Source organism: Phacochoerus africanus, chromosome 15, assembly GCF_016906955.1.
Source record: "Phacochoerus africanus isolate WHEZ1 chromosome 15, ROS_Pafr_v1, whole genome shotgun sequence".
In the NCBI taxonomy this organism is placed as follows: domain Eukaryota; kingdom Metazoa; phylum Chordata; class Mammalia; order Artiodactyla; family Suidae; genus Phacochoerus; species Phacochoerus africanus.
In genome coordinates this window covers 112,613,750-112,637,692 of record NC_062558.1, presented here as the reverse complement: position 1 = coordinate 112,637,692, position 23,943 = coordinate 112,613,750, and the positions used below count along the sequence as shown (strand labels likewise).

Genomic DNA, 23,943 nt, shown 5'->3' with positions numbered 1-23,943 from the left:
TTGTCTGCACAGAGCTTACAGCCTAGCAGGGAAAGAGTAAGCAAACACTTACACAAAGGTGTTAAAGACATTAAAATCATAATAAGTGAAATAAAGTAAAATTCCACCGGACTATAAGAGAGGGTAGGGGCCTGACCAGGGCCTCCGCTGGAGTTCTGCAGATTGTGCCTGCTCGGGGAAAGCTGTGCAATAGCAAGACTGGGGCTGTGTCTTTGTGGAGGAGGGGGAAACTTTTTCTAAGTCTCTCAAAGGCACTCTAGGGGCTGGCAGTGGCCTGAGATCTAGCCTAATCTTGGGGTCAGTTTCACATCTACTATCTCATTTCCAATCTCACGATGTCTCAAGGCCAATTTCAGGGTCAGTTTCAATGTCTCACACACGCAGTGTGCACAGTACCTTGGTGTGCACTTGCATGATTGCACACAGGCTCACACTGGCTCCAACACCTCATTATAGACTCGACTTTGACATACACTTAAAAGTCCTCACAATCACGCTCGGATTCTCACACATGAACTGTCACATGCACAGACACAGTCTCACTACAGTCACACATAATCATTCATATCCTATTACACACGCGGTTTCTCTTGCACTGTCACCCATATTCCCGCTGCTTCACTACATTTGCACACAGTCCCTCGTGCCCTGTCTCCTTTCTCTCTCATACACACACACACTCACACACTGGCACACACAGGCAGCCAGGCTCCTGTTAGGCTTCTGGAGACAGGCGTGTGCAGCCCCTGATCACAGCTAAATGTCAGCGAGTCCCTCTCCTCCCAGTTAGAGATGAATTGTTGCTCGGGAGATATTTCATCCTTAATGCCTCCTGCTTGAACTGGAGCATGCATCTCGGGGAGGTTACGTTTTTCCCAATCCGTCTCCTGCCCCCTTGGCTGGCTCAGGGAGCAGCCCTCCTGCCTCTCAGCTTTCATGGGGGGAGAGAAGGGTCCCTCTCCCCTTACAGCGTCTTCTCATCCTTTCCCTCCCCGCCAGCTCAGCTCCTGGCAAAAGAACAAAGCCTAGGCAGCCGCCCAAGCCCCCTCCCCAACTCCCCACACAGGAGGTGTCCCCAGAGCCCAGAGGCCATAGCCTGGCCACACCCCACCCCCATCCCAGCTGCTAGCTGCATTCAGAGCCAACATAGACCCTGTAGCCTAGAGAAGAGTTGGGCATAGAGAGAAGGATATGGCATTGAGAGACAGGCCATCTTAACCATCCTCTGCATCTGCCTCCCTCCATGACATTTAAAAAAAAAAAAAAAAAGGCTAGGAGTTCCCTGGTGGCTCAAGGGGTTAAGGATCTGGCATTGTCACTGCTGTGGCACAGGCACAGCCTTTCAGGAGGCCAGTTAGGTAAGATGTATCCACAGCTTCTACAGGGTGTATCCCTTTTGCCTCTGCAATGCCATGTTTATGAATGCATCATAAGGAAATAAGCAGGGATAGTCCAGATGATTTAGCTTCAAGGGGCTCATCCTAGCCTAGTTTATAAGAGCGAAAAATTGGCAACAGCCTAAACATCCCACAGTAGGGATTGGCAATGGCACAGCCATCAACAGAATACCACACAGCCATTAAGATGATGGTGTGGAAGAATGTTTAGCATCATTGAAAGGTGTTCACACATAATGTTGAGTAAAACAAGCAGGTTGCAAAACAGTATGTGTACTAAATGCGATGTGGGAGACTGGATGGGATCCTGGAGTAAGAAAAGGACGTTAGTGGGAAAACTAGTGAAAGCCAAATAAAGTCTGGAGTCTAGTTAATAATAATGTACCAAACAGTAGAGATTAACACAACATTGTGAGTCAACTATACTCCAATAAAATAAGTTAAAAAATAATAATGTGCCAAAGCTGGTTTCTTAATTCTGACAAATGTATCCTGGTAAAGTGAGGTGTTAGCATTAGGGGAAACTGGGTAAGGAGCACATGGAAACTCTGTACTATCTTGTAAGTTTTCTGTAAATTTAAAATTATTCCAAAATTAAAAGCTTAAGAAACCATTAGGTATATAAAAGGTGTTCCCCTATTTTTTAAAAAATATATACATCAATAAAATAGATAAGCAAAAGGATTTGCTATATATCATAGGGAACTATATTCAGTATCTTGTAATAACCTAATAGAAAATAATCAGAAAAAAATGTATATAACTGAATTACTTTGTTGTCATCTGAAACTAACACAACAGTGTAAGTCAACTATACTTCAATAAAAATTGTATATATATCAAGGTCTGGGAGAATAAGCACCAACATGTTAACTTCAGTAATATCTGAGGGGTGGGATTATGAGCACTTTTTTTTTTTTTTTGGCTGCACCCCTGGCATGTAGAAGTTCCTGGGCCAGGGATCGAACCTGTGCCACAGCAGTGACCGGAGCCCCTGCAGTGACAATGCTGGATCCTTAACCCACTGGGCCACAAGGGAATGCCAATGAGCATTTTTAATTTTGATCATTGGAACATTCTTTTTTTCAGCCTATTGAAGCTATATTGATAACACTGCATAAGGTGTGCAACATGTTGATTTGATACACATATATACATTGCAATACGATTACCACTGTAACCTCAGCTACTTCCCTATGACATCACATAATCACCATCTCCTTTTTTTTTTTCCTTTTTTGGTCTTTTTAGGGCCGAACCCACAGCATATGGAAGTTTCCAGGCTAGGGGTTGAATCAGAGCTGCAGCTGCCCGCCTACACCACAGCCACATGGGATCTGAGCCACGTCTGTGACCTACACCACAGCTCACAGTGACGCCAGATCCTTAACACGCTGAGTGGGGCCAGAGATCGAATCTGTGTCCCTCATGGATACCAGTCGAGTTCGTTACCGCTGAGCCACAATGGGAACTCCCTAGTTTCTTTTAATTCTAATTGGCATGACCACTCTCACTCTTAGAAATTTCAGAATTTCAGGATCTGAAATCTTCTTCCTTGATCCCAATCTTTTATCCTTTAACCTCACTCATTCCTGCATTCTTGCTGACTTGTTCTCCGGTCACTTAAGTCCTCCACCTTCTCCCACTCCATCCCTCAATGTGGCTTTTCTTCCTTTCTTCCTACCCTGACTCCATATCAGCCATTTCAACAACATGCTTCCTGCCATCCTGCTTACTAACCTCCAGCCTTAAGAAACCCTGCCGTCCGCTTTTCTGGCTCCTACTCCTAGACACACTGGAGCAGGTGAAAAAAAAACAAAAACAAAAACTGGCCCATTCATGCTGCCTCAATCATCCTACACAAGTATGTGTCCAAAACAAAATAAAAGAAAAACTTTCTCTTCATCTATAATTTACTCTTCATTACAATTCCACAACCATTACAAACTTTCTCTGCAAGACTTCAACTCTAACTTGACCAGGAATATGGAGCCCATTCCTCAAATAAATATTCCCCTCTTCACCTGGCCCTACACCTATTAGACTTTCCCTAGATAATCACCCACTCTTTTCCTTCCCTCCTGTCTTTGACAAAGAAGAGTTATTTTTCCTTACCAGGGGCTCCTACATCTTCGCAGAATGTTCGTTGAACATCTTCTACATCTTGTCCATCTCGGCTCTCCCTCTTTCCTCTTTCTCCCAAATAAACTTCATGAATGAGACACACTCTCATCACCTCTAGTTCTTTGTTGTTTGCTCTTCTTGCAATATCCCCACCACCCTGTAGTCATTGCAACTGACTATGACCTGGGAATAACCACTGGCCTTTGACTCTGTCATCATCAGTGATCGTGCTACAGGATTTAATACCAGTTCCAGCCTTAAAAATTTCCATTGTCTCCAGGCCACTTACTCCAATTACTCATTTTTAAGTCTCCTCTGACTTCTTTCTCTCCTCCAACTTTCTAAATACAGCAATATCCTGGGATTTAGTTTCTAGCCTTGTCTTATTCTGCCCTCTGCCCCCACCACGGGCAAGCTCACCATCCTCCTGGCTTCCACTAGCCATTTTTTAGAGGAATCCCTAACTGGCAGCTTCTGAGCTCCCATCTGGGATGTCCAACTTCCTGCCGAGCATCCCTGAGTAGATGTCCCAGAGCACCTCAAACTCACTGTAACTACACTCATTATCTCCATCCCCTATCCCCAACAAGCCTTGCCTTCAAACTTCCCCCAATCTTTCAAACAATCAAGCTGAACACCTAGGAGTCACTTGAACTCCACACTCCACCCCCTCATCCAAAAAAAATCCATTCACCGGACAGGTCTAGAAAATTCTACATTAGCCTTGTCGCTTACCCATAGCCTTTTGTGTCTGTCTTCTCTGATCTGGTTCTGGCCTTCCTTACCTGGATTATGGTAATCTCCTCATTCAGGACCAGCCTGCCTTTCATCCTGTCCCACTCTCACTAATCCTAGTAAAGCAAAAGCCCATAGCCCCTAAAGCTGAGGCAACCATAGACTTTATTATCCAAACTAGGATGCTTTTGAGAGTCAAAGGGGGCTCTGTAAAATAACAACAACAGCAGCAGCAGCAAAACTTAACATTAATAGTAATGACAGTGGGACAAAAGGCATAAACTGGAACTGCCCTGGGCACATGGTCATTTTACCTAAAGCAGCCACCTGATCACATTCCTCTCCTCCCTCCCCTTTTTTGGCCATGGCATGAAGCAGCTTGATGTGAGACCTCAGTTCCCAAACCAGGGGTTGAACCATGGCCACAGCAGCACTGAATCCCAACCAGTAGTTTCCCCAACGGGGAACTCCCTCACATTCCTTTCCTGTTCAGTGACCTTCTGTAACTGCCACTGAATTAGGTTCAGATTCATTCTAGCACTCAAGTCTTACCTTTCCAGCACCCCGTGCACGCTACTCTCCTACTAAGCTCTACTCATTAGCCCTTAAACATGAGTCATGCTATCCCCGTCCCAGCCCTGTGTTCATGTTCTTCTTTTCTTCTGGAAATCCTTGTCTTCCACTCTGCCCCCCAAATCCTAATCTTGTTTTGAAATCAAAACCACAAATGATCCTCCATGAAGTCTCTCCTCATCCTTTTCTTGCTCCTCTCTTGTAGCATTTTGATTTCCTCCTTAGTAGAATATTATTTCTACTCTGGGCTCTACCAAAAATGCTGATCAGTGGCTGTACGCGGCCAGCTCTTTGGCTGGGTAGCTACTTACGATGTGGCCTGGCATTAAAAGATGAGCTGAGCCAATCTGATCTCCTCTCCTGGGAATCTGAACAATGAAATATGGAGAGACTAGAGCAGTTAGCGGAGGTGATGTAGAGAGAGACTTAGAGAGGCCGGCTGGTCAAATGCAAGTCGCAGTTATAAGAAATTATGAGAAAACCCAGGAAGCTCTCAATGCTACACAGGGGTCAGAAGCAGTTATGAGCTGGGGCCCTGGAGGCTGACCTGAGTGAGAATCCTGACTCCTCCACTTCCCGGCTTGAACCTGGGGCAGAGGACCTAACCTCCTGGAGCCTCAGTGTTCTCACACATAAAATGGGGTTAATAACATTAGCTAACTCACAGTGTCCTTAAGAAGATTAACTGAAGTAAGCATGGAAACCAAACTGTATGGCTTTTAGTAAGTGCTCAGAACTTAGTAGCTATCATTTCTCCTTCTAACAACAATTTAATTTTAATAAGGAGAGAAACACCCAGAGAAGAGAGACCCTGTGAGATGCCTTTTCACCTTCCCATGAGAGAGAGATTGTACCCAGAGCTTCCTTGCCCCATGGGAAGGCCATCCTTTTTCTTTTCCTTTTTTTTTTTTTTAGGGCCGCACCCACGGAACATGTAGGTTCCCAGGCTAGGAGACTAATTGGAGCTGCAGCTGCCAGCCTACCCCACAGCCACAGCAACGCAGGATCTGAGCCTCGTCTGCAACCTACACCATAGCTTGTGGCAATGCCGGATCCTTAACCCACTGAGCGAGGCCATGGGTCGAACCCGTGACCTCATGGATGCTAGTCAAGTTCACTAACCGCTGAGCCACCACGGGAATTCCAAAGCCATCCTTTTTGATGATTACTCAAGGGAACCTCTGCTTCTTGTAAACAGAAGGACCTCTACCCAGACTCCTGTCTTCTTCTTGGGGCTGGACTTGTGCCTCACAGTCCTGCATGATACTCTGTTGACCTCACTCTTGTGTCTGGGCCTTCAACACAGCTGATGTGTTGGTGAATGCATGAATAGGATTCTAGGTCATTTCTAAGGAATCTACAGAAAGACCATTTTGGGGAGACTCAGAAATGCCAGGGGTACATATGTGGGGGAGAGCCAGCCCCCTGGTTCATAGCCTCGTCCCTCAAACTAGGAAAGAAGGCAGGCCAGGACAAGGGTCCCCTCCGAGTTCTGGCTTTGCCCACATGCTGCTAGGCCTTGCCTCTTCCTTTCCTTATTCCCTCTGGCCCCAGGATGAGATGCAGCTGAAGGATGAGAGCTGCTGGGTCAAGGTTGCTAGTCTTCGGAAATGGGGCAAGACATCACCTACCAGACATCACCTTCCCTGTCCAGTCTCATTCTCTCCCCTCCTCCCAACCCCGGGCCCAGCTCTGGTCACCCACATCTTTTCTGACCCTGACCTTCACTGTGCTCTTTCTTACTGTCATTGTACTTGCTATTCCTCCCCCTCAGATGCCCTTCCCTGGCTTCACCTCCAAAGAAATCTCCTACTGATTTTTTTTTTGTCTTTTTGCCTTTTCTAGGGCCGCTCCCACATGGCATTTGGAGGTTCCTAGGCTAGGGGGTCTAATCGGAGCTGCAGCCCCTGGCCTACACCACAGCCACAGCAACATGGGATCCAAGCCACGTCTGCAACCTACACCACAGCTCACGGCGATGCCGGATCCTTAACCCGCTGAGCAAGGCCAGGTTTCGAACCTGCAACCTCATGGTTCCTAGTCGGATTCGTTAACCACTGCACCACGACGGGAACTCCTCCTACTAATCTTTTAACACTCAATTCAGAGCCAGCCTCCTCCTGGAATCTTCCCTGGATCGCCCAGATAGGGTTAAGTGTTCCTGCTCTGTGCTTCTATGGTCCTTGTGGGGATTTTTATGAGCCAAAGCTCATCACTCCAGTTACCCCATGTTCTTGTCTGTCTTTCTCCAAGAAGGTCTCAAGGACAGGAATTCTGTCCTATTCATCACCATGCCCCCAGTGCTTAGCAAAGGCACATAGCAGGCTTTCACTAAGTGTTGACTGACTATGTGAACGTATGGACAAATTAATTAACAATTTCTCCCAGCTCTGGGACCCCTGGATCCTGCTGTTTTTTCTTCCCTGGCTTGGGCATTTCTTGAAGCCTTCTGCAGTTCTGTGAACTACCTCTCCCAAAGGTACCACTAACCACCCCCAGTCCCAAGCAACATCTGGTGTCTACAATGCAGGACACTGCAGGGTTATGGGTCTAGAGCGTTTTGAGGCTAGGGACCTGGGGCTTAAGTATGAAGCAGGGACTACAGGAGAATGAGGACAAAGTGGGGCAGGTTGGGAACTTGATTGTCTTGATTGGCCATTTGGGTCCCGATGTGTGGGTCTGGGCTCTCTCTCCCAGACAGGCCTCTGCTCTGACTGGGCTGCCGGGCATGGCTGCCACTTGCCTGCCCTCCTACCTCCCAGGGCCCATGGCTGAGCGGCTGGCGGAGGCAGTGCTGGGCCAGCCCAAGCAGACAGCCTTGCGCGATTGCTGGCTCCAGGCCTCCCAGCCCAGCTTGTAGCTCCCCCCAGAGTGGCGGGATTGATTGGCTGCAGCCGGAATGGGCACCAGTCTCCCTGGCTTGGACAGAAACGGGGCCATCTGTTACACCTCTAGTTAAAAGTACATAAAGTTGAGCATTTGTGCGCCGACAATACCACCCCTGACACCCTGCACGCGGCACAGCACTCCGGCTCCTTGGCAGGCTTGAGCTCCGCGACAGGCCGGCACAGCAACGCCTACACGCCGGCTGGCACCACGGCTCCACCCCCCCGAGCGGCCTAGCCCAGCTGGGTTCAGCCTAGAAGCCTAGATTCCACCTGTATCAGAGGGTGGAGGGAAGGACAGGGGATGGGTGGGAGGGTGTATACTGGTGGGTTACTCCTGCCCCAGCTCAGGGTGCCTGGGCTGCAGATGATGTTGGATTTTAGTTTCTGATCTGGGGGGATCCAGTACAGCTAGCTGCTCGTGCCAGTCCTAGGGGATGGGGCTTCAGGTGGGTCCAGGCTGGCTCTGAGCTCATGCCAGGGCTTGGGTTTCCTGGCCCAAGCCATTCAGAAGATTCCATTTTTTTACCCAGTAAGCTCGGGCCCTTTGAGTTTGGAGCCCCCATGGTGGCATCTTACACCAACCTAGAAGACAGCGTTGGACAAGGCTGGTTTCTAGACTGTGGCCTTGAGCTCAGGGTTTTATTTTTTTATTTTTTGCTTTTTAGGGCCACAGCTGCGGCATTTGGAAGTCCCCAGGCTAGGGGTCAAATTGGAGCTGCAGCCACCAGCCTATGCTACAGCCACAGCAACACAGGGTACAAACTGTCTGCAATCTACACCACAGCTCATGGCAACACTGGGCTGGGACATTCTAGGATTTCCACACACATCTTTTCTCACTTATAGTGCCCTCGTACTCTATCCAGGCCAGCCTACTGTTGTGAGCACTTCTGCCTCTGCCACTTGGCTCTTGCTGCCCTCTCTCACTCTAACCTGAAATGTTCTGTTTCTTCCCTCCAACATCTCAACTTTTCCCATCTTTCCAGGCCTAGCTCTAGTTTCAGCTCTGCTAGGCAGACTTCTCTAGCTACAGGGCTCCTGCCTGCTCTGATTTCCCTGAGGCCCCCTCCCCCACCTGAAGGTTTCTTATGAGGCTTGTCCAGTATAAGATGGGTGCTCCTCTCCACAGGTGGAATCCAGGCTGGCCTTTGTCTTGCCTACAGACTAAAGCAGGGGAAGAGGGAATGTGGGAGGAGGCTTTATAAACACTGGCCTGAATTCAGCTCAGCTGTGGGGGCAGGGGAACAATGACTGCAGAGGTGGTACTAGCTCTCCCAGGGGCCACCCTCATAACTCTGCTGGTCACAGCATGGAAGCAGATGGCCAGGTAGTCAGACAGCTTTTGATTACTCATGTGCTTGTTTAGTACACATTTATTAAACATGGGCTGTGTGCTCAGTCCTGTGTGGATCATGGAAGAGGAAAAGGAATAGTGAAAAAAAAAAAAAAAGAGAGATTAGACACAGTCCCTGCCCTCAAGGAGCTTACCCATTAGTAAAGGCCGCAAGTTCAAATAATAACTATAAAGCAATGAACCAGCCAAAATCGAGAGAAATGTCCTTTGTCTTATGCAACAATAGATTCTCAGAGCTGGAAAGGACCCAGAAGGTCAGAGGCTTTACTATCCATCCTCAGCCAAAAGGCATTTATATACATTACATGAGATAAGGTGAATAAACCTCTTCCTTGGCACAAAGTGATAGTAAAATGATGATGATGGTAATAAGACCATGATTATTAGCGCTCCTTGCTGGTTCTAAGCATACGTCGCCTGATGGGAACGCTTTCTCCCACACAAGGCCGCTCATTCCCTTGTTTACACATCTACATTCAGAAAGCCACTCACAAGGGTGAGGTGAAATCATCCTATGTTCCCACTTGGCAAATGTGGAGTTCTACTCCTGGAACCACACAGCAGACTGGAACGAGGGTGAGGCAAGTGAGAGGCCCAAGCACAAAGTTTCAGGGGTTGTACACAACACTGAGAACAAGTGCACCTCTTTAATTTTGCGCCCAGGGCACCTTATTTGCCTCACCCTCGTCCCAGCCCTATTACATGGTGAGTCTGTACCCTTCCCTAGCCAGTCCCAGGTGGGAGCTGTCAGATATCTCAAGTACCCTTAGCCTCCAAAGAAGCTCCTACCAGCAGCCTAGAGGATATGGGGTTACATGGTACAGCCCCAAAGATGGGAGTGTGGGGGCAGAGGAGGACTCAGAATTATGAGAGGGTGTTAGTTCTCACAGGAGGACTTACCTGCCCACTCCAGTCCTTGTCTGCACAATACCTTCTTCTGACCTGGCCTAGTTGCCCCAGACGCTTCCCCACAGCACTCAAACAGGGGACTAAGTAAGACGGTTGTGCCCAAAGCTAGACCCTAAGAACACAGGCAAGGGGGTTCTAAAGGACATTGAGCAGAGGGCCTGGATTCAGAAAGTCATGTATGTAACTGTTTCTCCTTCTCTTGGGCATCCCCAGGTAGGGTGTGTGCGTGTGTGCAGAAAGCAGAACTTAAAGCTCACAGGCCCTGGAAAACCCTGGAGGATTGGGACTGGGGGGTATTGAGCGGAAAGAGAGCGAGCAGAAGGGCTGGGGGGAAGGAGGAAACTGGAGTCTGAAGACAGTATTAACTGCTGTGCTATTTTTCAGCTGTGTCACCTCAAACAAGCCACTTGAACTTCTGAATCTCAATCTGCTACCTGTAAATTGGACTACAAAGACTGTTGCCTACCTGCACGGAAGACCATGTGACCTACTGTGACAGGCCAAGATCTTTACTAAGTTCCGTCGCGTTCATAAAGGTGGATATGAAGTCCAGGCATGTGGAGGCCCTCCTGGCTCTGCTCAAACCGGCGTTGCACTCTGCTCCCCCACTTGGGCTGGGGGCCAGCTTAGGGGTCTATGTTGCCTGGAACTCTCTTTTGTGGCCTCTTTGTTCCTCTCTGGCCCTCATCATCGTCCCCTCCCCGCCCCCATCGCGACAAACCCCCGCTTTTTTCTTTCCGGCTTGTAAAACCCCATTTACCCCCTCAGCGTCTCCAGCCTCCCACCCAGCCTCCCAAAAAGGGCCCCGAGACGCAAGCGGCTATAGGATTCCTCTTCCCGTTTTCAGAGGCACAAACCTAGGCCCGCAGCGGGCTAGAAACGCAGAGCGGAGCTTGGACGTGGCTCTTCGGAGCCCTTCCCCCCAGGTGGGGGCCGCAGGGAAGGACTCGCGGGCGGGGAAGGGCGCCGCCTGCTCGGAGGGGGCCTGCGCTTCCCCCCGGCCGCCAGCAGCAGGCGCTGTGGCGGCGGCGCCCTCTGCACCGAGCATTAACTTAAGAATAGCTCACACTAATCCCTGGCTGTGTGGAAACAGCGTTTTATTAAATGCTTCACACAGATTTGGTATAATAAAGATGAATATATTATATCCTTTGCCTCCCCCAGAGTGAGACAATAATAGAGGGAAAAAAAACAATAAAGTGAAACATAAATACAATGTAATGGGACTTGTGTCGAGGGACGCGTGGCCTGTCGGGGCTGCCATGGGGCGACCTTGCGGCGGGAGTTCGGGATGGGGTCGCCGGGGAGGCGCACTCCAGCCCTTCCCTGCCCAGCCAGGGGTCCCCAGGCCCCGGCTTCCAGCCTGCCGCCCGCCCTCCGCTCCCCGCCAGCCAACCCCCCTCAGCCGCCTGGAGGACGCTACCTCAGAGAGACGCCCGGAGACGGTGAAAAAGCGGAGCGATCGCCCGGTCATACCTCTGCCCCGGGCCGGGCCGTGCGCCGGCTGCCCCGCGCTCCTCCCTCTCGGAGCAGGACTTCCGAAGACGTGGCTCCCACAGAACAGACGGAGCCGACGGGTGAACTCGAAAGAGGAAAAATCGGGGAGCAGCGGCTTCCACCTCGCTCTGCTACCGCCACCTCCCCGCGCTCGAGGAAGAGTTGCCCTCCCCGCCCCGCCGCCTAACGAGCCGGAAGTGGCTCTCCAGCTCCCGTTTCCACCCTTCCCTGGGAGCCGCCAAAATCGTTTACCTGAAAACAGGAATTTCAAAGATTTCCCAGCACAGAGAGAGAGGGAACGCTCGTCGATTCAGCGCAATCCCTCCCCGCTCAGGTCGCGGCCGGCCCTGCGAGGGCTCCATTCACCAGGCAGGGCGAGACGGCCGTGGCTTAAACTCACGAGCTCCTGGGAACGGAATCTAGGTTCGAATCCCACCTGTGGCGTTGACCAGCAGGACGCCATCTTAACCTCAGTTTCCTCTTCGGTAAAACCGAGATGTGGTGAGGATCGGAGAAATTTCTAACGCCTGGCATTACATCAGCTGTAAAAAAAGAAAAATAAAAAGCAGCTCCCAGCTGCTCTCGAAATATTCGTTAAAGTAAATGCTCATTTCAGACCTAGTATTCTTCCTCCTTAGGCCCCCAAACAGGCAACCTCTTTCCCCAAACGAATCAAAAGCCTTAGTCTCCCATCTCCCTAAATCTCTTGACTTGTGCCCTGTCAAGGCTCAGAGGTTAAGAGACTTACCCGAGATGACACAGCCGGCTGGCGATGCAGCCGTATGAGGTGAAGGTGCCATCAGCCCGTCTCACCTGCCTCTGCAAAGACACCCGAGCCGCCTGCTGCGGAAGCCGTTGGAAATTTGGCCTCGAACCCGGAGGCCCAGCTGAGGCTTCAGGACGAGCAGAGTAAGTTCAGGCCTCCACTGACGGACCGCACCAAACGAAGAAAAACAAATGCGTAGAGGTGGAGGGAAAAGGAAGAGGAGGCAGCGGCAGAAGACTAAGATTCAGAGAGAGGGAGGGCGGGGCAGGGAAGGAGGGACGCGAGCTGCCTCCCGCGAGCCTCCTCGTCTGGCTGCCAGCGACACCGGCGGAGACCAGGCTGGGATCCTTGTTCGCGCCGGCCCCAGGAGAGCCAGAGGACCGGGTGCGAGGGTCAGGGCCAAGGTTCACCATGTAGGAGCAGGAGGAGCAGCCGGGGTGGACTTAAAGGAAGCGAAGGGGTCTGGGGAAGAGCTGGAAGAATTCAGCCGCCGGATGAGTGGTGATCCCTCAAGACCAGGAGCCCAGGGACATGTGGGAAGTGGAAAAGCCAAAGGAAGCTGGTTCTGCTCAATCGAAATAAGGCTGCGGGATGGTATGCACTTAGGAGTTTCTGTCCTCTCAGGCCCAGTGGTCTGGGGATCCCTTATGCCCTGGGCTAGGGTGAGGACCTAGGCCTAAACCAGTGGCTGGGGCTGGCGCTGGATTCAAGTCTGAGAGAGGCTGGAGGCAGAGCCATCCACAGTGGGTGAAAAGTTCCCTGGAGCTTCACTCTCATCGCAAGGAAAATCCCGCCTGGACAAAGCAACGCCTGGGCTCTGTGCACAGGGGCCTGCCTGCCTTCTCCACTTTGCTCAGGGCCTGGCGCCTGCATTCTCCCATTGAGCACTACCACAGCTCCGTTTCCCACAGGGCTTGTCCCTTCGTCCCCTATTCTGGTCCTGGTCTGGCCACCTGTCTTCTCTCACCCTGAGTCTTGAGAACAGCTTAGCTGGGACAGCACTGCCCAGTAGGCCCCTCTGACTGGTGGGGCCTGAGGGAATCGGGATCCAGAGGGTCTCCTGGGATTGGCCTGGGCAGCACTGGCTCGGGGAAGGGGGTCTTCTATCAGGCTACCCTCTTTAAGCACGTTAATGACCCCCTCCCCTCAGCAGGAACAGAAGGGGCGGTAAGGGCAGCGGCATTAATGCAATGAGGCCCGGTTGGCTTCTGAATTATTCACGTGTAGTTTATTATGAGAAGCCTGACTCAGGTCTTTCCTGTGCCCGCCTAGCCATGCCTACCACTCCGAGGTCTCCTCGCCTCTCCACCTGGCCCAGTCCAGGCTCCACTGCCTGGCCTGCAGCCTGGTGCCCTCCCACAGACAGGGGCCTCTGTGGAATGGTAGCCTGACCACCACTAATGATTTGCTCAAAGGCAGAGTTTTGGGGTTTTTTTGTTTTTGTTTTTGTTTTTAGGGCCACACCTGAGGCATATGGAGGTTCCCAGGCCAGGGGTCCAATTGGAGCTACAGCTGCTGGCCTACACCACAGCCACAGCAACATCAGATCTGCGCTGAGTCTGTAAACTACACCACAGCTCACGGCAACGCTGGATCCTTAACTCACTGAGTGAGGCCAGGGATCGAACCAGCAACCTCATGGTTTCTAGTCGGCTTCGTTTCCACCGCGCCACAATGGGAACTTCCCAGAGTTTGCTTAGGGGGAGAGAAGGTCAGTTCTTGGAACTTCCGGATGGCAAGGAAAATGGACCCCCTATTGTAGGTTCAGGAGCAGCAAGGGTGGGGGTGTAGGCTCTCCCCAGCTGCCTCCTACAGCCCCAAACAACCTTCACAGGAGCCCACCAGCCCCTACCTCAGGCTGCAGACCTAATGCAAGTGCACAAGGGACCAAGGATTTGATCCCAACCTCAGCAGCTCTACCCAGGCCAGAGAGGGGAAAATATGGGGGCACTCTGGTTCCCCCTGTAGGCTGGTGCATCTGGCCTCCTGCTTAGCGATTCTCTTTGCCTGGAAAGTGGTCCCCACTTCTGCACCTACCCTAATGCTCCTGGATTTTCAAGGCTCAATTCAAATGTCACCTCCACTAGGATGGAACCAGGCCCTCCTTTACCCTCTTCATAGTGCCCTGGGCTACTGGAGTGGAGGCGTGTTTCCTGCCACTCTTTCCTGCCTGCCCATCTCTCTCCTTCTTCTGTGTTCTTCCTCTTTGCTTCTGGGCCCCAAATATTAAGGGGGTTCAATCCTGTATTTTAAAAAGAGAGAGAGAATAAACTCCATTCCTGAGTCAGGTCATACCACAGCTGGTCCGGAACCCAGGTCCCCCACTCCTCCCACCTCCCTCCATGGCCAAAAAGCATTAAAAAATGACGTCTCTGAGACCCTTCGTGTATGTTGGAGGTACGAGCAGCAGGGGTGCCTCACACATCTGCACACAGCTGGCAAAACAATGCACCTACTCTCCCCTTACACTCCTCATCCTCTCTCTGGGGCACAGGCAGAGGTCCTTGACTGGCTCTCACTTTTGTCTCTTATCATTCATTTAGTTTATTCATTCAAGGAATGCACGGAGAGCCCTTGGTATATGCCAGGCTGGCATAGGGCATGGAGAGGAGATTCAGGTTCCCAAGTTCAGAGCCACGTGGAGAGAAGCAGAAGGGCAGACAAACCAGCAGTTCTTGGCAATCTGACAGTGGCTCCAAGGGCGCGTTGCTAAGGAGCACAGAGGGCTGAACAGAGCAGGGAAGGCTCCCCAAGATGAGTTAAGCACTAAAAACAGCCAGAGGTGCCAGGAAAGAGGGAATAGAGACCCTTTCAGTTCTGAAGAAGTTCTGTTCACAAAAGAAGTCAGCAAGTGGAGGGAGAGAAGCAGGGAAGGGTGCGCTCCAAATAGGTGCCCTGGCCATAGACCCTGCCCCCATCTCTTTTTGCCAGAAGAGGTCCTGAGAGCTGCACCTGGCCAGAGGCAGCAGGTCCAGAAGCAGTCTTGGAGCCTGGCCTGAATTTTGGAGCAACTGGCTCTCTGCTCCCTAGGCCTGCCTGTGGAGAAGCAGCTGCCCTGCTTCCCCTATTGGCCTGCTTCTTGCCTTAACCTTTTCTGGATCTCCAACCCCTTTTGAAAATCCAGTATGTTATACAACATTGCCCCCAGAAACATGTACACACTTGGGCTCACATACATAATTTTACACAAATTTCTGGGATCTGTAGAGTCCCTAAAGCCCATTCAAGGAGACTTTGGGCTCTGGTTAGAACCTCACAGTTCCAGAATTAAGACAAGTAAAAACAAAACAAAACAAAACAAAACACAAAAAACAGTCTTCAAATCCTAATCACTCCCAAATAGGCTGTGTGACTTTGGATGTGTTACTTAACTTCTCTGGGCCTCATTTTCCTTATACATAAAATCAGGGTAATAGCAATACCTACCTCACATGGTTGTGAGTAATAAATGAAGTCACTAAAACTCAGCCTGAAGCCAAGCACATGGTAAGGGCTTATGGTGTTTATTGTCATGGTTATTGTTATTGTTGTTCCTGCAGAAAGTGGCCTAGGGCAGAATGTAAAAACCAAGTGGGCAGTCCTGGTTCAGCCAGGGTGGCAGGCAGCCAACTATTGGAGTCTACTTCTATAGCAGAAGAAACACTCTCTTGATTCCACAAGGAGTGTCACAGTAGCAAGTCCCTGGGGGAAAGAAATGATCCCAATTGGTGGTCAAGCTAACTCATTTCAAGAGGTGTCAGAACATTTTTTCTGAGGGTAGCTCTGGCCTGAAGGCCAATGCTGATGCTTACACAAATACCTAGAAATGAATGGGGCAAGCAAAACAATCCAGATTAAAGAGGAGGGAGTGTCTGGGGGGTTACTTGAATTATTCTCTCATCTTAAGGAATAATTTGTTTGAGTCTACAGGGTCTCCTTAGCCATGCCGCCTCTTTGTCTGGAATATTCACTAAACTAGGAGGAAAGCAGATTTGGGGCTGAATAATCCCTTCCCCTCCCACTGGATATGGAATAAGGCTGGATTCTGGCAGCATAGGCAGCAGGCAGGAATTCAGGAGTCAGGATAGAGTATAGATCAGGCTCTGAAGACAGGCATTCTCTCCGTGGAGCATACTCCAGGGATCAGCTGCTTCCACCTCCAGAGGAGAAGACACCCAGCAGATTAGGGTCGGGGAGCCCTTAGAGAGTCTTCCTGATCCAGCCTTGGATCCCAGGAGTGAAGGGATGCGGAGCAGAAGGTGGGATCCTGGAGCAATGGCAAAGTTCCTTCCCGCCAACCCTCACCCCAACTTCCTCTAAATTACTTAGTCCCCTTTCCAAATCTCACAATCTCCAACACTCCTCTGAGGTGGGACTGCCAAGGCCCAAACCTTCCCCCTCCTCCATTATACTCCATTGTTTATACTCCATTAGCTTGACAAAAACTCACTCAGCCAATACTCAAGGGTGCCAGGTTCCTGCACTGCCTGGCCTGTGAAGGTCTGAAGTAGATGGAATCTCCCCATCGAGGACCCAGTCCTTGAGGATCTCCCATTTTGGCAGAAGTGAGAGTGAGTCTGAAGACAAACCCAAAACAGCTCCTATTTCTGCAGGAGGAGCCCATGGATTTGGGCACTAGGAGTTCAAGAAGATCCCTGCTGCCCACACACTGGAGTCTGGAGTTTCGGGAAACCACAGGGATAGGAGATAAAATCATTAGGGCAGTTGGCCTGGTTTTTGAAGATAATCTGGATGAGGTGATGGAGGCAGGGGGCCCTAAGCCACAAAACAGACAGGTGGCACCATGTGTGCCCCCTGAACCCCCAGCTGTGCTGACCAGAGCTATGTGACAGAGTTCAACCAATTAGGCCAAAAACAAACAAACAAACAAACAAACAACCCAACAAACAAACAAACCACAAAGCCTTGGGACTGGGTGGCAGGTAGTTACCAGAAAGGGAAGAAAAGATTTGGTGATGGTGGGATGGAAGGGGTTATGTCGCAGATGATTGCAGAATGTTCTGTCCACTGTGACACAACGTGGCCAAAGACTAAAAGGGCAGGGAAACAGGGTTCCAGTGGAGGAATTCTATGTTCCCACCCCTATGTTCCCCAACTCTCCTTTCTAACCTTCCAGGCAGCCTCACAATAATCCTGAACTCTGCTGATCCTGAGAAACTGGAAGATGAATACTAGCAGGGTTATCCTTAAGATCCTGTCTTGCAGGCCAATATCAGCTGTGGTGACAGGAACAAACTGGAGGAATGGGGGAGGGGAAGTGTGGGAGGGAGCCCCTCTGGAGGATTGAGACCAAGGAGTCCCCTAGGATGGGGGCTATGGCTTGCCTGAGGCTCTGGGTCAGGGCTTTGGGGTTTTAGCAGGAAAGGTCTGTGGGTCTGAGGCTGAAGCAGGATCCTGAGAGCAGTAAGTGAGAGGAAAGAGCAGATCCTCTTTGGTCCCAGGTCCCAGAGATTACAAGCCAGCAGGATCCAACTCCCTGGAGTCCTCTCCCTCAGGTCCCTCTCTACCATCTCCTGACTCTGACTCCAGGGGCCACCCTCACCTCATGGCTCCCAGAATAGCACCAATGCATCAGAGACAGGCCTGCTTTGGGGATAGCTCTGCAGCTCTGAGGGAATATTCTCACTATTCCCGCTTTTAAAATACCTGTCCTCCCCCACAAAATGCAGGACAAAGATGCCCAAGAGGGTAAATAGCTTTTCCCAACACTCCCAAGCAGACCTGGGGCAGGCATTGGGGGTCCCAAACAAGAATCCATTCTCCTACAGTGTCCTAACCAGGAGATTTAAAAACAAAAAACAAACAAACCAAAAAACAAACCAAAAAACAAAAAACTGATCTCTGATGCTCACGGGACCTTATGCTGGAGGCATCCAGGAAGAGAAACTGTCCCCTGTCCCATAGCTCAGCTTGGTTCCCTCTCTGGAGGACATATGAAGGGACAAGAAGCCCAAGAGGCTAATTCTTCCCATCCCAACCTCTGGGCTGGGCCACGGTCCTTCACACTGGCCTTCTGGACCCTTTTCTGGACCAAGCAGGGCTGCCAGATCACACTGCTTGCCCAGGAGTTTACAAACAAAGCCAGGGAAAGGGCTGGGCTGTGTATGTGGGGAGGAGAACAGCTCTTTCTCCTTTGGCTCCAACTCCCCCCTCTTCTCCCCTCCTTTCTACAGGAACAGAAATAGAAAATTAGGGTGGCAGGGCAAGTGGGCCCACACAAACCAAAGGAGGGACTCAAGAGGAAAAAAACCCTGGGGCTACAGCCCCCCTTGGGTGCCTCAGGGGAATGGAAGACATAGGTAGGGGGTATAAACACGCCTATATACCCACAGATTCACATACATACACACAAATATACACATGGAGAACCACACATAAATATACACATTCAAAAACCTAAACACATTCAAACACCCATGCACACAAATGCTCGCCTGATATAGAGAGAATTCGGACTGTAGGGTTTCCAGTGCCCAGTCTGACTCGAACCCCAGATCCCTCCTGGTTCCTGAGAGCACAGCCCCGGCCCGTGGCCCGGCCCCCTCCCGGCCCCCGCCCCGCATCCGGAACAGCTGGAGTCGGCCTGGCGGTGCACTCAAGCCCGGCGCTGGGCTGGGCGGGGCCGGCAGCGGGGCCCCGGCCGGGGCCCGGCAGAGCGCAGCGGGGAGGCCCTGAGCCTGCCCCGTTAGCCCCTGCACCCGGCCCGGCTACTCGGTCGGACACCAGTCACCAGACCGGCGGTGGCCCTGGCCGGCCCGGAGAGCCGCGGCCCGAAGAGAGTGTGCAAGACTGCCGGAGGAGGTAAGGCTGTCGCTTTGGGCTCACGCCGGGGAAGAGGGGTCTAGAGTCACCAACAACTCCCCTTCCACCACTTGGTTGGGGAAGGCTGTGTCCTCTGGCTGGCCTCCTACCCCAACCCCCGGGCTCCCTCGCCCCTGCTTCCCGTGTCGCCTCACTCAGGGCTGCAGAGCCCCCTCGGACCTCCCGCGGGCCAGCTAGAGGGCTGCAGATTCCTTCGCCCCGGGCGCGTGGCCCAAGGCCGAGGGTGAGGGACAAGTGGGTCTAGGGTTAGGGGCGCTAGGTCTTTGATCTCAGCTTGGCAAAGTCCTCTCTGGGCCCGCGACACTGGGCCCACCCAGGCTACTGGTCTTACCTGGCCCGCGCGGCGGCTGCATACCTCCCCGGCTGAGCTCCTGCAGCCCTTCTAGGGCGCCAAATCCTGGTTGAAGAGCCTGAGACCTCCGGGCCAGCGCTGCCGCTACAGCCAGGCCGGCGGGAGGTGGGTGCGCCGGGAGTGCGGCTCGCAGTTTGGGGTGGGGGCGGCGGCTTTTCAGTCGCCGGAGGTTCGGGTGCAATAAAGGCGCCGCTAATGTAATTTACAAACAGCTCGGGCCGAGCGCGGCGCAGCGCCCGGACTGACAGGCGCATTAGGCAGGCTAATTCCAGCCGGCTCCTCCTACCCCAGGCCCGCTAATTAATGAGCTTCCCAACTTAGAGCCGCCTGCATTGGACGGACAGAGAGTGAAAGGGAGGACGAGGGAGAGGGAGAAGGAGAGAGACGGGGGGAGCGGAGAAGAGAAGAGAGAGGGAGGGAGGGAGGGAGAGAGGGAGGGAGAGAACAGGAAGAGAGAGAACAGAGAGAAAGAAGAGAGGAGAAAGACAGGGAGAAAGAGAGAGAGAAGTGCCGCTGCAGATAATTGATTACTCCTCGATCAAGGCTAACTTGTTAGCAATAGTCAATTGCCCCATCTCTCCGCCTCCCCTCGCAGTACGGGATCGGCGCCCTCGCCTCGGCTCTTCCAACTGCCGCCGCCAGGACCCGGGGCCAGGAGCCGCCGCGGAGCCACCTGACACCTTTAAATAGCACCGGGGGCTGGCGAAACTGGAGCCCCGCGCGGCGCGCCCCGGCTCGGGCCCCGGATTGCTGGAAGCCCCGGCGGCTGTGGCGCCCGCGTCAGCGCCCTCCTCCTGGGGCCCCGTGCGGCTCTGTTCGCCTCTGCCGCTGCGCTAATCGGCCCGAGCCCGGCCCGCGTCCTGCCCAGCGCGGCCTCCTGTCTGCCTGCCACCCGCTCGCGCCGCCCGGCGCCCGAGCTGCCCGCGGGCTGGGTCCCCGCGACCCGAGCCGCCCCGGCCGGGCCCCCAAAAGAGGCCGAGATGACTTCCAAGGAGGACAGCAAGGCGGCGCCGGGGGAGGAGAGGCGGCGCAGCCCTCTGGACCACCTGCCGCCGCCGGCAAACTCCAACAAGCCGCTAACGCCTTTCAGCATTGAGGACATCCTCAACAAGCCGTCTGTGCGAAGAAGTTACTCGCTGTGCGGGGCGGCGCACCTACTGGCGGCCGCGGACAAGCACGCGCCGGGCGGCTTGCCCCTGGCGGGCCGCGCGCTGCTCTCACAGACCTCGCCGCTGTGCGCCCTGGAGGAGCTCGCCAGCAAGACTTTTAAGGGGCTGGAGGTCAGCGTCCTGCAGGCAGCCGAAGGTAGGCGCCGCCACTGGGTACCTTTGCGACCAGCACCCCGCGCCTGGATCCAGGTGTCCCACGCTTAGTGCCTGGTCCCTCTGCCCGCCTCCTCCCTTGCCAGCCGCCAGGGCCCTCCAGCCCAAGCTGCTGCCGCTGGGAGTGGAGATGCGTGGGACAGGACCCAAACCTTGTATCCTAGGGACCTCTGGATAGGCCAGATCGTGTGACTGAGGAAGGGAGGCGGGAACCCAAGATCTCTCCGCAGTCGGTCTGCTCTGCCTGGCTCCCTCCCTTTCACAGTGGCCCGGGGAACTGGGGTTTGGAGAGCCTTGGCTAGGACCTTTTGGGTAGGTAGAGCTGAGTTGATTGCGATGTGGTGGAGAGCCAGCATTCACACCCAGTCAGGGAGTCCCTGTCTGGCTCTCTCCTGTTCCAGGGACATCGGGTCTTTCAAACCAACTCTCAAGTGACCCGGCAGAGACCAAAACAATTTTTTCCTAGGGACTTCCGGTAGCTGAGAAATGGGGGAAGGGGGCTTGCCATAGCTGAGGCTTGCCCTAGTCCTGGTGGTCGAATCTAATCTGGCAGGCGACAGCCACTGACCACAGGCCGGATAGGTCTAGGTTCGGTGAGTAAGGGCCAGGGTGGGGGTCTCCTCTCCCCTGGAGCAAGCCTATATTTTGGTTTCCTCGCAGGCCGCGATGGAATGACCATCTTTGGGCAGCGGCAGACCCCCAAGAAGCGGCGAAAGTCGCGAACGGCCTTCACCAACCACCAGATCTATGAGTTGGAGAAGCGCTTCCTTTACCAGAAGTACCTGTCCCCCGCCGATCGTGACCAAATTGCGCAGCAGCTGGGCCTCACCAATGCTCAGGTGATCACCTGGTTTCAGAATCGGCGCGCCAAGCTCAAGCGGGACCTGGAGGAGATGAAGGCCGACGTGGAGTCCGCCAAGAAACTGGGCCCCAGTGGGCAGATGGACATCGTGGCGCTGGCCGAACTGGAGCAGAACTCGGAGGCTGCAGGCGGCGGTGGCGGCGGCTGCGGCAGGGCCAAGTCCAGGCCTGGCTCTCCGGCACTCCCCCCAGGCGCCCCGCAGGCCCCGGGCGCCGGGCCCCTGCAGCTCTCTCCTGCCTCCCCGCTCACGGACCAGCCGGCCAGCAGCCAGGACTGCTCGGAGGACGAGGAAGACGAGGAGATCGACGTGGATGATTGAGCTGCGCCCCAGCATCTTCCGCCGCCCTGGGCTCCTAGCGCCATTTGCCGGCCGCCTCCCGGACCGGACCGCCAAGGGGAGCTGGGACCTCCTCTGCAACTCCCGCCTTCTCCCCTGTCCCTGGCCCGGACTCGGCTCCCGGCGGCTGCCTCTTCCCTCACGAAGCAATAAACCCGGGCCAGCCGGCCGGGCCGGCCGCCGCGCGCGGCCTCCACCGCCCCGGGAGCCCTCGCCGTGCAGCTCTGTATGGCTTCTGTATAAATATTTAAACCTATACTCCGGGTTCTTCCCATCGCAGCCTGACTTTTTTCTTTCTTTTATTTTTTAAAATTTCGGAGATCTCCATGATTTCAAAGCTCTCAGGCTGCTGCCGGGTTTGCTGAGGGCGAGGCAGAATCGAGGGTAACGAACATTTAACCCCGAGGTCTGGAGGAGGGGGCCGCCCCGACTGTTCTGATTTTTCTCTGCATGTGGCGAATGCACCGGCCTTCTCCCTCCTCACTTCCCTAGGCCTATTGCAGTTGACTTCTTTTATTTCCTTCTGCATTTCCCCCCCTGCGTCGGAAGGGGCTGAGGGGGGCAACTGGGTCCTGACTTGCAAGTTTCAAATAGATGTTTTCTTCCCCCCTCGAGAGAAGCCTGTTCTCAGTGCCATTTCTGCCTCCAATTGCCCAGTAACGCTATTTTTAAGATTCCTTCCCACCCTCTCTCGGTTTCCTTGGACTGACTACCGAGGGGTCCGAGTCTTAGGGACAAAACAGGGGGAAATCCAACCAACCAACGAAAACGGAACCCAAAGCCCTAGAATTATTTTTTACTCTTTTTAGAATTTTTTTGCATGTGACAGAGATCGAGAGGAGGCCGACTTAAGCCCTCGCCCCACCTCCTCTGCAGCTCTGGGTCTGTCTTGCAGTTTCCAATGCCCTGCTCCTAGCTCGACTTGGCCAGAAAAGGGTGGCCAGATGAGGGTGGGTCCTGTGTGCCACTCCCCTGCTCCTGCCCTGCCCTCTCCTCCCCAGACTGTACCCAAGGCCTCTTTCTCCGATAAATAAAGTCTTTGCCATTTTACTAGAACCGGCGGTGACGGTGTCTGAATGAGTGGGTCCTATTCAGTGAAGCCGTGGCAGGTTCTGGGTGTCTCGCCGCTGCTAGTCACCCTCTGCCCAGGCCTTGGAGATGTGGAGGAGTTTTGGGGCAGGCATGAGAATGAGGGATGTGGGGGTAAGTAGTGAGAGAGGAGGCGCTTCTTGCACAAACCGGCGGTAGCTACCAAGTGGTGCAGGGGTGAGAGAAGAGGGCTTCGCCAGGTCCGGGTAAAAAGTGAGGCGTGCAATGCTGGGAGAAAACGTGTGCATACTTTGAGGGCTGCACGGGTGCAGAATTAATTTGTGTGGGGCAAAGGCTGCATGGGGGGAGACTTGCCCTGGGGCTCATGCATCCTACCCAGGACCCGAGGGAATTCATTCCCCGCTCCTTGGGGCACTGGCTAAGCTTCGGGTGGTATCAGTCGGACAGCAGGATGGAGCCTGAGGGCTCCCAAGTTTCGGTTAGCCAGAGGGCCTTACCCTTGGGAGAGGGAAGAAAACTAGGTCGAAGACACCAAGGGCAGGCTGAATTGCACACAGGGGCACAGGGAGATGTGAGCCCGAAGTGTCTGAGGGTTGAGGTGAATTTCCGGTGATGGTCACAAAAATTCTGGGCCTCGAACCCAGCTGGGGACAGAGACATCAATCTCCCAAGGACTCTTGGGGGTGCCTGCACCCTGAGGGCAGCTGGGGCAGGACCATAGGCAGCTTTCACTTTTCCGAATGGAGCGGGGTTTCTCCCTGGGCTTTTGTTGTCGCTGGGCTGGCGAGTGGCCGCTGTCACTAGAGGAGGGTCCCGCCTCCGGGCCGCTGGGCTCTCTTTCTCAGCAAAATTGATGTGAGAAATGCGCATCTGGTCTCGGGCAGGCGATGGGGCCCCGGGGCCTGAATCGGGAACGTGAGCGTCCAGGAGGAAACTAAGAGAGAGAAATAGAAAA

The 23,943-nt window shown here is 53.3% G+C and overlaps 1 protein-coding gene and 1 long non-coding RNA gene across 6 annotated transcripts in view; one reads left to right on the top strand and one right to left on the bottom strand.

The window, feature by feature from the left end:
- LOC125116171 (uncharacterized) overlaps positions 1 to 23,943 on the bottom strand; it is a 116,167-nt gene that overhangs the window by 28,253 nt on the left and 63,971 nt on the right. For 3 of the 5 annotated variants that reach the window (XR_007132271.1, XR_007132272.1, XR_007132269.1), the window contains one exon: positions 11,404 to 12,019. This is a non-coding gene — a long non-coding RNA (uncharacterized LOC125116171). Of the gene's footprint in view, positions 1 to 11,403; positions 13,714 to 23,943 lie in introns of those variants that run through there. The other 2 variants (XR_007132270.1, XR_007132268.1) reach the window with 2 other exon arrangements.
- On the top strand, positions 18,837 to 22,994 carry LBX1 (ladybird homeobox 1). Its single transcript, XM_047761182.1, has 3 exons — positions 18,837 to 19,044; positions 20,013 to 20,722; positions 21,400 to 22,994. The coding sequence occupies exons 2-3, from the start codon at positions 20,398 to 20,400 to the stop codon at positions 21,918 to 21,920; spliced, it is 846 nt and encodes a 281-aa protein (XP_047617138.1). The 5' UTR covers positions 18,837 to 19,044; positions 20,013 to 20,397; the 3' UTR covers positions 21,921 to 22,994.